Raw genomic sequence first — 13,211 nt, 5'->3', positions numbered from 1 at the left:
GATATGGGCAATTATTTTTGCAAGATGCATTTGTTGGTCAATTTCGCCACCGAGTCTGACAAAGTGCTCAAAATCAACGAAGCAGACATAATCGCAGCAGGCAAAAACCCCTTCGCATTTGGGTCAGAGAGTGGCGCTGCAAGACTCATCCGCACAACTGCAAAGGCATTGACTGAGCGTGGTTGTGACATGTCCGGAGTTTCATCTCATTGGCTGAGATATCTTGAAGAGTTATCAATTAACAATTATCTTGTGTCATACAGAGCCAACCGCTTTAACATTCTTTTTTAAGATGCAGCTGCCACATATTTTCATAGGCACCACATTTTTGATTTTATCTCTTCCCTGCCAGACCCCAACAATCTATTGAAAGCAGTTCTTTACGATATTCAGCAGAAGATTTACTTGTCCCACATACGCGCTCTCGGGATGGTGGATAAGGTGGTCACAGGACCATTCTGGCGCTTGGTAGAAGGCACCGCCAGCATCTTGGATTTGAATGGGCCACTTTCACACATGTTAGAAACTCTAAAAAAAAAATGGTCAGTAGATGCTACGCCACTTTTAGAACAAGAACCGCTATTTCGTTATATGGATATCCATAAAGACGCAATGTATAATGAACTCTTTGCAGACCAGCAAGATGCCGACTTCCAAACTTACACCCAAGTTGCACTAGAAATGGTACTGACAGGGATTGTTTTAATTCTTGAGCGACAAGCGAAAGACCAGCTCGAGGGTGGAAAGTACTTTAACCCAACCCCAACTCAGCAAGAATCTGCCAAGAATGTACCAACCACCAACACAGTGTCAGAGCGGGATTTCGCCATTTTAGATATATTAGTCAGACTGAAGCCAGCTGCATCGTCCCATGCATATGAAATTTACATTCTATGGCTTAACAATAAACCAAGTGAGTGGCTGGACCAAATGGATCCTGTAGAGAAGAGTGCTCTGTTGGATAAGGCCAGGCATCGCTACGGCTCAATAAGAGCACAGTACCTAATAAGGAAGGATATACTCAAACAACAACACTTAGAATCCCTAAGGGTAAAACAGTCTAAAAAAGACAAACAAGAGCAAAGAAGTATAGTTAATAAAGTTGCGGCAACTGATGCCATTGTTGAGTTTGGTGGAGTATGGAAGTTGGATGAGGTAGCAAGAAAATTGGAGTCACTGAGTACACAAAAAAGAAAGGCTGCACTAATTGCACAACTCAAGTATCACAAGAAGGTTCTTAACTCCAAAGGAGACCATAGATTGTTTAATAAATCTAGGCACGTGTAGACTTTCAAGAGGCAACGTTGATAGATAATTTAAAAACTGTGTTAGAACTAAACGAAATTACAACTGAAACTGTTCAAGAAGGTACCGTTGCCAACCTTCAATATCATACTCAAGAAAAATCAAAATCAAATGTCCAACAAAGTAAAGTCAATCTGCATGAAAAAATAGCAACCAGTCAGCGCGCAGCCTACGATATAATGAGACTATTCAACAGATTTGTTTGCAAGTGAAACCCGTTCACGGGCGTTTTGGAAATTTGCGAGAAAAGACGAGAGTTGAGCGCTACCCCTGAAAAGGGTCACGGGAAACCCCTAAGGTCACTCGCTGAGCCAAGATGGATTGGTAAGTACAATCATTACATTACACGCTATGAAAACCCCGTTTTTTCATCTTTTTAAATACATTTTAACGGAAAATTATGCCTTCAAAATTTGCTTCAAAATATGCTCCTTCGTAAATGTACCTCAGAATTTTAAGTGCTCCTGACTGTTTCGATAAACGGGCTCGAAAACGATGTCGGTATTTGTTGACAATGCAAGTTTTGCGATTGTTTCACACCATTTTCATTTCTACGGGATCAGGGATTTGTTCTCTTTTTTAAGTTTGAAAATGTCCGTTTTTTCGATTTCGGGCGTATTTACTCTCGAAGTGTGTGACGTCACGTACAATAATTTTACGTGTGCAACTATACATCGTGCATCACCAATTTCGTGATAAAATCCTAGCCTTGGGCTGCCAATAGAGATGTATTTCATCGTGCATCAACAATTTTGTGGTAAAATACTGGGCTTTATTAAACTAAAAAAGAGAAGAAGTGCATCATGCATTACCAATTTCATGATAAAATCCTTGGCTTGAACAAACTGAAAAAGAGATGTATTGCATCGTGCATTACCAATTTCGTGATAAAATTCCCAACTTTTTTTAGCAAGTGTGAACAAAATTGCTCTTCCAACCTGATAATATGAATAAATACTCAGTAAATACTATTATTATTAAATTTTATTTCAATACAATAATGCAGACACTCTACAAAGTACAAGAACAAAAGCCAGTACACTACATTCCGTTCGTCATGGCCATAATCATGGCAGCTCGTATTTTCTCTGTCGATTTAGTTTTGCAAAATAGTCATAAAACAGGAACGGACAGAACTTGTTCTTTATTCACTCAATTTATTCTTTAGAACTTACCGGAATGTGCTTATTTTGTTCCCTTGCCTTGAGAGTTGACAAATGTAAACAACAATATACTTAATTTAAATTACTAAGTAACTAAATACTACTTGTGTGTGAAGTGTTTTGTATACAAAGGCAATGGCCATGTAACATGATGGCCATTCCTTCTTTCTGTAGACATTTTAAATCGATTGTCATGTATAGTTTTTACATTGTAGATTGTACATGAGAGTGATTGATTCTTTGCATAGTTTTATGCGCAGCTTAGCCAAATAGTTTGCAAACACTTAGTCCACCCTTCCCCTCTCATCTGTATTTTTTTTTTACATCCGTTGACAATCACAGGCCCAGCAGTCAAGATGACCTCCCCTACTTCAACGTGAAGATTTTGGGAGACTCCCTGACGAGGTACGTACACCTTGAAAGTCCTTGGTTTTTGGCAGATACTATTACAAAGCCAGGATGCACTGTACGTCGTATGGTTTCGTTGTTGAAAAAGTTACATGCAGATCGCAATGGTACTGGACAGAAGCCGCATGTTGTTGTCCTACATGTGGGTACCAACGATCTGGATGAGAGTGTTCTCCACAAAGACCTCCAGAACTTTGAGCAGCTGATTTCATTGGCAAAGGAAACGTTTCCATCGGCTAAAATCATAATAAATTCCATCTTGCCACGTTCTGACTTCAAAATCCTCAACGAGAAGGGCATCATTCTAAATATGCACCTTGCTAAGCTTTGCAAGAAGGTAGGCTGCATATTCATTGATCTAACAGAGAACTTTCCTCCAGAACTTTTCTCTTGTGATGGACTTCATCTGAATCATTATGGCATTCGAAGGTTGGCGGATGTCATCACTGACGTCACCACATCCCTACTCATCAGAGTAATTCCAGGCTCTCGTACAAGCTCTACCAATCGGTTCGTTCCAAAAGAACTGCAGCTGCTTGTCAGAAAGAAAAAAAGGAAGAAAGAGCCCATTTCGAAACCCCAATCCTCGCCCTCATCCGGACCCCCATCTCCATCAACACCGGAAACACAACTCAAAGAGAACGCAACGAGAAAACATCCAAGGCAACCATCAGGAAAAAAGAGAAGTGCTGCAGTCGACAGTGATGGATTCCAGCAGGTTGGGTGTAAATTCACCTGTCCATCAGTTGACCCCTACTCCCTTCCAGTTTTCCAGCCTATGTGTCTGCCAATGCAGGTGATGGTTTACCACCACAAGCTGCATGTGATGTCGTCATCATGTGTCCGTCCCCCACAACAACCCACGCCATACATTCAGCGTAAAAAAGCTGGAGTGAAGAAGAGGCGGAGGATGGCCCAGGCAAGGAAGAAGAGGAAAAAGAAAAATCGAAAGGTATTTCACAATGGATTCTTTTAACCAACAATTCACTATAAGCTTTTGTACTGTCACGAGTTCAATAGGCCCCCTTACGGATGATGTTTTTTTTTTTTTTTGTAACATTCCTTAAGTGCTGTAACTTTACTGGCACTTTTCTGACAGTCGTAAACATACATGTACACAATGAATGGGGTTCCATTCTTCTGGAACGTGATAAACAAACCATGATGTCATCAGTACAAGGGTAAAGGCATTAGATTTTGAAAAAAATTGAATCCACTGTTGCCTAAATGTTTTTCCAACTATTTCCAACTGCCACCTATTTAAACAAAATTTGAAAAGGAGAACAATTTCAACATATTTTTGTATGTATGACTTGTAAACAAAGATTTCTTGCACAAAGCTACTTAAAATGAAGATAATTTATTACATTACATACTTATTTTTCCGTTCTAGGTGCTGGCTGCCTGGCCATGTGGCAAACCTTCATCAATGTCATTCAAGTACAGCAAAGACAATCAACCATTGCAGGGGTAAAGCGAAGAGCCCAGAGAGAAAAACCGCTTCCACAAGGGCAGGTAAAATGCGCAAGATGTGGAAGAGAATGTTTTTCATTTATGCAAGTGCAGTCATTCAGAAATGAGCAGGTTAAACTGTGGTTCAAAACAAACTCCAAGTTGAGTGACACTGACTTTATTTGTAAGGCTTGTAAAATTTCTGTTACAAAAAAACAAACCAATCCTGAATACACACCAGAGAAATCCCGTAAAAAAAAGAGAGTAGTATGTGCCTTATCCAATGTGCCTGTAAAAAGGCTAACCGTTCATGTGGGCCAGGGTGTTCCTGTAAGGAATGCCAAAATGTGTTATTTGCTGTGACTAATGCCAATGAAAATGAAAGTGTGATAAATGTAGAATGTGATGATGTCGATAGTGACAATAGTTCTGTCGTAAGTGACGATAGCAGTTTTGAAGATGATGAAGAATTTTTAAGTACGGATGTCAATGATATTCAAAACGATGCAGAAGAGAGACAGTGTGATGACAACACATCCCTCACTGATAATTACACAGAAACAATGTGATGATTTCTTGTGTGTTCATATATTTCATATTGCAGCTGGTTTTGTTTTCTTCATTTCGGCCAAGTCCTATTGTGCCTCCTGAAAAGAACAAACAAATTGTGTGGTTAGGACATTATGTAATATAACTACATGTATACAATTGTTTTACTTTATTTATTAAGGTCAGTAACTTGCCTTTATAGAACAACATTTCGTTCTCCACCGTTTTTAGTATCCACCACTTGTAATGTTTTTCTATTTTCTAAAGCAGATATTTATGTGTAAAATGTCCAGTTTCTTAAGTGAATGTTTTGGTTGTAGTATTGGTTTGGACATTTTTGATACGATTGAACTTCTACATTCCACCGCAATGTTGAACTGATAAATTGTTAGGTCAGTTCCTTGCCTACATCTGTAATGTTATTTATTTTTATATTGTACTTTTAGTTTATATTATATATCCAATATTTCATTTTGGGTTTGTGTATTTTATCAATGTTGAAAGCTGCCAAACTGTTTTATATAAACTGCCAAATTTTGTAAATGTGAAAGAAGTAAGACAGTTAGTTGTAATAATGTTGATTCTTTATCATGCTAAAGTATGATACATGTATTTACACGGGTCTTTGTACTTAACAATACTTTCATGTACTATTATATATCCAACAAGTTATACACAAAGGACTTACACATGTACATGTGTTTGCATTTTGGTCTTGTGTATAGTTATCAATACCAACAGCTGCAAAACTATTTATATAAACTGCAATTTTTTTTAAAAGAAGTAAGACAATTGCAATAATGCTGATTCTTATGCTAAAGTATTGTTTTTAAACGGGTCTTTGTACTAAAACAATACTTTCGTGTACTATTAGTATTAAACATGTATTATGTATATCCAACAAGTTATACATACAGACCTTAGAGTGTAAATCCACAACTTGTAAATACTTTTCTACTTTTTACAACAGCTATTTTGTTTAGGTGTAAAGCGTCCAGCTTCTTTAAATAGTGATTGTTTTAGTTTTGGTTGTAGTGTTTAATCTAAGTGTGGGCATTTTATATACGATTGAACTGTTACATTCCATCGCTATATTGAACTGGTATAAGTTGTTTGGACAGTTCCTTGCCTACATCTGTCAATTAATTTTTTTATATTGTACTATTATTAATATTATTATATTAATGTTTTTAAACGGGTCTTTGTATTGTTTTATTATTAATATTATATATCCAAAAAGTTATACACACAGGTATTTTTGTCAATACCGAAAGCTGCCAAACTGTTTATATAAACTGCCATTTTTTAATAAAAAGTAAGACCAAATGTTAATTCTTATTATGCTAAAGTTGGGTATTTACACAGGTCTTTGTTTTTGTATTAGAACACAAGGGCAATTTATTTCGACTATGCAATATTTTATGACCTTGCAATTTAGATTGATATATCAAACAAACAGTATGAAGGAAATCCTAGTGTATGTACTAGTACTTTTTTTTTTTTTTGCATACATACATTTTTAGTTGTTTTTCTCATTTATTTTTTAAATGAAGTATTTTATAAGGTGCTATAATTTGTTTACATATTTGTTATGATGTTTACAAGTTCAAACATATATATTGTTGAAATAAATTGTTGTTATATCGCTTAAGAAGTTTGACTGTGTTTATTATGACTTATTATTATTAATAGTTACTGCTGAGTGCTGGACTGATGTATAAATGATTGACACACATACCTAATTTTTTTTATTTTTTTTTTTACACAACCCCTTCTTCAAAAAAATTGGCTCAAAGTCATTACAAACAAAAATCTTATTTAAAACGATCAGACATTATTAAGCAGACATACATTATGAAAAATCAGTCACGAATTGTCTGTTTAAGCATAATTAGAAACATTTTCCATACTCACTTCATTGCGTTTCAAGTTAGTCAAGTGTCGCGGTTTGTTTACACACAGCAAAGTGTACGAGGCAAATATAATAGTCTGGTTGCTCCATGCCGTCGAATTTTGTGTTGATTCCCGCTTATGCAGTCTGTTAACCCAACTGCCTTGTGTGCTGTATCGCAGCACGTGATTGGCTGTTTTTGGCTGCAGACGGCTGACCGTGTACGTACGTTGACCAACCATACTTGCGCTCTGTTGAAATCGGACCCGCAGGCTGAAACTCGTGGTTCGTTGCAGTCCGAGAAACTAGGGTGAACATTTTGACTGCTCCTGACTGTTTCACGGTATTTGATGCTCAGAATACATGATTTTTGTAAGAAGAAATGTCTACTCTTTAGATTCGTATATAATTCATGTCTACGGTGAATAGATGAGACAACGTTTGAAGCCTTTTTACAAGTGCATTTTTTTTTCACGAAAATGCAAATGTTTTTGCTACAAAATCTCACGTAATGTACACCCTACCACTATTATTTTGTTCATGATAAAAATCTTGTATATTTTTGTATTTGCATTCCAAATAATTCCAAATTCTACTGAAAACTTTGACAGTTACAAGGTTTTTAAAAAGGGGTCGCCAAGCTCATTAAATATGCACAGCCCAACGGAACGTGCATACGTAAAAAACAAACGGAAGCACTTTTCAGTGGGCTGCGCGCTGACTGCAACACAGAGAAAACAATTAAAAGCAAAGCAACAACAGACATTGCTTCCCCAATTATGTGAAGAGCCACACACACTAGTGGGAAAGAGTGTCACACACAGGACGAGAGAGGATGATGGCACTGTAGAATGGTTCAGTGCAAAAGTAACAGATATGGGTGCTAGAAAAGCAAATGTTCTCAACACAGTGTATGCTATAGTCTATGATGATTTCCAAGAAGATACGTATTATTTCCCATTATTAATGGATCTTAAAAAGGGGGATCTGATCATCAAGAATTGATGCTACATTTTATATGATACTTCACGAAACATTGCATTGTAAATTATAGTTGTATTAAAAACTAAAATGTGTACCTTTTTTAAATTTTGATTTAATGTTTTCCTCCGAAGCTGCCATGGATAGGATTTATTTGTATTTCACTAACATGGTATCTACAATACAATAAAACTGTACACGCTTGTAATGAACGAACGCTAGCGGGCGCTCTGTTTCTCTGATTTCCAGGTTCCTAGACCATTGGTGTTGCGTGGTCACACACAACGAACGTTCCGATTATGCACGGCAAAAACTGTACACGCTTGTAATGAACGAACGCGAGCGGGCACTCTGTTTCTCTGATTTCCGGTGCTCAAAAGGTCTAGCACATTTGCAAATTGAAGGCGTGGCCAGACTATGCAAATGACTCGTAATGCATGCAATATTCATATCACGTGACGGGTTGAAGGTGACTATTCAAACTGGATGGAGTCAAAGGTTACGCGTTGCTGTGTTACGACGTGTAGTAGTGTGCACGTGTACACATATCATCACAATCATCATGGCGGCGTCCGTGAAACTAAGTGAGGCCGATATATTTCAAGCTAAAGAACATGCCTGCAGTCGCTTGGGCTTGAATGCTCTCAAGAAACAACAATCTGAAGCTCTTGATGCCTATCTCCGCGGGCACGACGTATTTATTTGCCTCCCTACTGGCTTTGGAAAGAGTGTTGTATTCCAAGCAGCGCCGATGTGTTGGGACTTCCTAAACGGCAACAATGTTGTCCCAGATGATTCGAACATTCCAAAATCTCTGGCCATAGTTGTTGTCCCCTTGAAGTCCTTAGCCATGAACCAATTGGAACCATGTCAGGCGATTGGTCTGGAAGCTGCCACTGCAATTGCAGAGATTTCGGATGAGGTTTTAGAATGTGCTGGTCAGGGAAAATACTCTGTATTGTTTGCCAGCCCGGAGGCTGTGCTGAGTGTCAAAGGTACTGAGTTGCTGCAACTTCAATCTGTGTACAGTAGGGTGTGTGGCTTGTTCATTGACGAAAGCCATTACTAAATGGTAAGTCCAAAGCATACACTGGCTTTTATAGCACCATTCCATTCATTATTATATAGACCACACAGTGCTTTAAATAGTATAAACAGACAATAGGGCCCTACTACTATTTACTAACTATAAAGTATAAGTATAATATAAATATAGTCTATACTAAATAATAATACTCAAGTCAATAGTATTATTATTAAAAAAATTAAACATGTTCAAAATAGGTACTGGACACTTGTCAGTTTGTAATTGTAAAGCCAAAAATTGTCTCACTAAAGACCAGTCTTCTCATTTCGCGCACTTGGTGTAGGCCTATCTCAACATAGGTATGCATAGGTCTGTGGAAGTTTGAACTCAATTTGTCGTCAAATTTGCATGAATCAAACATTGGGCGACGAACTGCATAAAATACTGGCACAGTACTGCAAGACTTCATATGCACAGTATGAGATGGGGTTGAAATATTGTTTTTCAACCAGGTACAATGAAGCTTAAGCCTGTTTTGGCTCGTAAACGAGGTTGAAAAATTATTCTTTAACACCCACGGTTACGGTATATCAGTGGTACCGTGCCAGTATTGTTGTTCATGCTAAGTAGTGAGTTCAAAGTGGGTGCTTGCATAAAGTAAAGAGCCTCGGGACAAGCCTAGCAATGAACAAATTTAATGGCCCGAAGGACAAGGTTAACATTCAGTTTCAAAGTTTTAACATTGCACATTGCATTGTTTATGTGAGGTGGACTGCAACAATGAAATGAATTCTTCAATTGTATATTACAATGCACAATTGGATTATTACTACAAACTACGATCCACTAAATATAAAATCCTCCTGTCGGTGAATGTATCAGTAACTTGCACGTTTTCTAATTGGTATTTTACAGGGGCCAATCTGCAGGGAAAACAGCAGCATTCCGAAAGTTATATGGGAACATTGGACAACTGCGGAGTCGCCTCCAAATGGATACGCCATTGATTGCGATGACTGCCACAGCCAGCAGTACTGACAGGAAAGCTGTAGCAGACAGTCTGTCATTGAAAAATGTTTACCTAATTCACACCAGCCCAATACTCCACAACATGAAACATACCGTCCTAAAAACCAAAAGTATACAATCTAAAGACGTGTTGGGTTGGTTGTGTGTGAAAATTTCTGAAAAGGGTGTTAACACTGAGTCTAGGAACCTAGACTAACACAGAGCATGCCTCTGAGTTTATGACCCATATCGGGCATGGTATATACAGTCCTCCCGGCAGTGGGCAGTGCTTCAACTGGCACTACACAAACAACGGAAATACAATACAAAACAAAAGAGAAGACAAATAATAAAACACATATCAAGTCAAGCAATGTCTTGAATGTGTAAACTGGTAAATATGACTTACCCAACTAGTCACTGGTCAGACGAAAATTCAGTCAGAAACTACATATATTGCTGGGTGGTCACTGGATCACCGTTTCGGAAATTCCCCTTCGCGGACATCTCGAAAAATAATGAAGCAACTGATTCGTGTGAAACATCCCGTTCCAGGGCGGGCACGACGAAGGGTGGTCGCCGCTTCTGTTCTGTGTGACTGTGTGAATCTTCTTCCAAGTTCCAGGGCCAGACTCCAGTTACCGGTTCGTCACCCCTCACTCAACTATCTTTATCGTGAAGAGAGGCAGCCATTTTAGAAGTTATGGCTTTTGGTGTCGTACAAACCAACACTAACACTGCACAGGCAATCGACAAATCACGTCAATTCGTAACGAACGCAAACTGCAGGATGCCACATGTGCGCGTGCCTAACATTGTATTTAGTCGGGTGCCTCTAAATATTATGGTTATTTGCATAGGAGTGACTCTCAAGTCGTCTGGATACCAACCTATGAGTGAATTGTTGATGAGGCTACCGTATGAGGGCGCTAGATATGTTTAGTGGTGTTGGGCATCACGATCGATCTTCTCAAAAAATTCACTTCCATCACAATCCATTTCCATTTCACAAGTACAATAAATATAGTCATACAATTACAATCAAACCAAGTAACCATACAAAACTAATTAAGGAAACGGAGGCAAATCCCGATCAGCAGTTGCTTTATATTTTTGTGTTAGGTATTACAGTACTGATTGCATGCAGTATCGATCCAGATCCAGGCCTTGTTTTGACGACAAGAGACTGGACTAAAAACAGAAAATAACGGGAAAAGGGACAAGAATAAAAGGGAGAAAACAGAATTAGCTGTTGCAAACAATTACCAACCAAATGGACTGATGGTAAAAATGCAAAAAATAGTTAATGGCCTGACGTTCGACTCAATAATAATAAAACAGTATTTAGAAAGCGCCAAATTGCCAAAGGATACAAGGCGCTGAACAAGGAACACAGATAGGCTTAAAGGAAACACTTAAGTGGAAGGAAACACTTAAAAAAGCAAGTCTAGACATCAAAATGATTATTGAGCTTACATGAAAAGTCCAGTAAGAGGTGTTTACATAATCATTATGATGCGCAAAATAAAAACTCACTTGTTTTTTATCAGTGTCAAACAAAGGTATATTCGACCATCACCATTTGCATAACAATATGCATTTGACCACCATTTGCATAACAATAATATGCAATAAATTTGTACTAAAACTATGATTTTGAGATTCTGTTGTTAAATTAAATATGAACAAGTCAGATTCTTTGTGCCAGTTCTGTTTGCATTTATTCCAATGTATCCAAACAAAACAAAAACAATCTCCATAACTTTATGTAGTGACATTTTAAACTGACTAACCAGGACAGCAATCTGTACTCCTTTCAGGTAAATGTTTGTAAAGATCGAGATAGTAGAAAACGATCACCTACCCATTGTCTTTTAAACATGGTGCCCAAACACTAGTCAACCCACATGAAATAGCTTGTGCTTTTAATACTTATTTTGCTTTAGTTTTTTCTGCTGATGTCCGTTTGTCAAGACCCACATGTGATTTTCCCATTCCAGCTCTGTCTAGTATTAACTTCTCAGTTGATGATATTCAGCGTACCTTATCTTCCTTACCTCTGGGGAAGGCTCCACAGTAATAGTTTTTATCTCAACTCTGCAACTGCATCATCCTTTCATCATCCATATGCCTTATTTAGTTAGTATGTAGCAAGAATAATATTTGCATAACTTTCAAAAGTTGCAAATTCTAAAAAATAAAATAAAATAAAAGAAGAGGGGAAAACATAAATAAATAATAATAATAATAATAAGCTATTAATAAACTTTTGAATCTTTAACACTAACAAACTTGTAGACACTAAAATAGTCTTTATAGTGACAACCCTTTAAAGAATGTGGTTTAAAGGAACGGTATACATTTGGTAATCACTCTTGTGGCGTTTAAACAAATTATTTCACTTTGAAGCTGTGAGCTTGTGTAAAAAGATGCCCCAACGAGGCCTGGTTCTTGATAATTTTACCAAAATGGTTAGGTCCTCGGGTAAACAACTCCTTATAAGGAGATGCTGTGCGCGTCGCATGTAACGCGTGATGTGGCACAACTGTTTCAGCCGTTGCTCTCGACCAAAATAATGGAATGAAGAAACTGTCTTATACGCACAGGTGCATCATCACAGGTGCATCAAACAACACCTCGTGATGCCCTCTTGACCAATCAGAATGGATAAATTGTCTTAGGTATTTATGAATATCTGTTCAAACATAGCCTTGATCAAGGCTGTGTAGACAATTACTCTAGCTAAAACCATAGAGCAAGGATAAACCTCAGCCGCCCGAATGCGATACAACCAGTCCCCCCGACTGACTCTAAAAAGAAAAGCACACCGCACTCTCACGCACACACTAAGCGCCTGTACATTGTACGCAGCCCCACACACACCGCTATTCCACACACCGCTATCGCCCACAATCCTAATTTTTATAAAAATAAATCACGAGGTGTGCCTGCTTTCTTTTAACACATACTGAATTTTTTTTAAAGAACAATTTCGCTAATAAACCAATTATAAAGATGTTAATGCAAACTCGGATAATTTTTTTAAAGTGTCAACCTTTTATCTGATGCAATCATTTCGTGAAATAATTCTTAATTAATTTAAAAAAATACAAAATATTTATCTTGGAAGCAAATTTGAATAATTCTATTATGCCACAATTTGTTAAAGCAAAACCTCTACTTCCAAGTTCAGATTGGTGACAATGTTAGAAAAAACAATGGAACTTAAGATTCCTAAAAGAAGTATGTATGTAAGATCAACTGGCTTCATGTAGATTATTTGATTAAGGGATGAGGTTGGTTCGAATTCCACTCTAATCAATTCTTTGTCCAAGCCAAAAAATCATATAAAAATTTACCCAGTCAGTTTCCCTTGTGGTTAATATTGGTATTTATTTTTTTTCTATTTATAATAAAGTAACAAATA

At 37.5% G+C, this 13,211-nt stretch overlaps 1 protein-coding gene across 1 annotated transcript; it reads left to right on the top strand.

Annotated features, from left to right (window-relative positions):
• The first annotated feature begins 705 nt into the window (after window positions 1-705).
• Window positions 706-4,435, top strand: LOC117293625. Its single transcript, XM_033775997.1, has 2 exons — window positions 706-3,828; window positions 4,270-4,435. The coding sequence occupies exons 1-2, from the start codon at window positions 2,944-2,946 to the stop codon at window positions 4,348-4,350; spliced, it is 966 nt and encodes a 321-aa protein (XP_033631888.1). The 5' UTR covers window positions 706-2,943; the 3' UTR covers window positions 4,351-4,435.
• Window positions 4,436-13,211: the final 8,776 nt, after the last annotated feature.

Source organism: Asterias rubens, chromosome 8, assembly GCF_902459465.1.
Source record: "Asterias rubens chromosome 8, eAstRub1.3, whole genome shotgun sequence".
NCBI lineage: Eukaryota > Metazoa > Echinodermata > Asteroidea > Forcipulatida > Asteriidae > Asterias > Asterias rubens.
Note: the sequence above shows the minus strand (reverse complement) of the source record. Positions and strands in the feature narration are given on the sequence as shown.

Bases quoted from the DNA above. Each gene is read 5' to 3' on its own strand.
- LOC117293625 (XM_033775997.1), top strand. From the start codon at position 2,944: ATGGTTTCGTTGTTGAAAAAGTTACATGCAGATCGCAATGGTACTGGA. The intron at 3,829-4,269 runs GTATTTCACAAT...TTTCCGTTCTAG, and splicing joins GGAAAAAGAAAAATCGAAAG to GTGCTGGCTGCCTGGCCATG.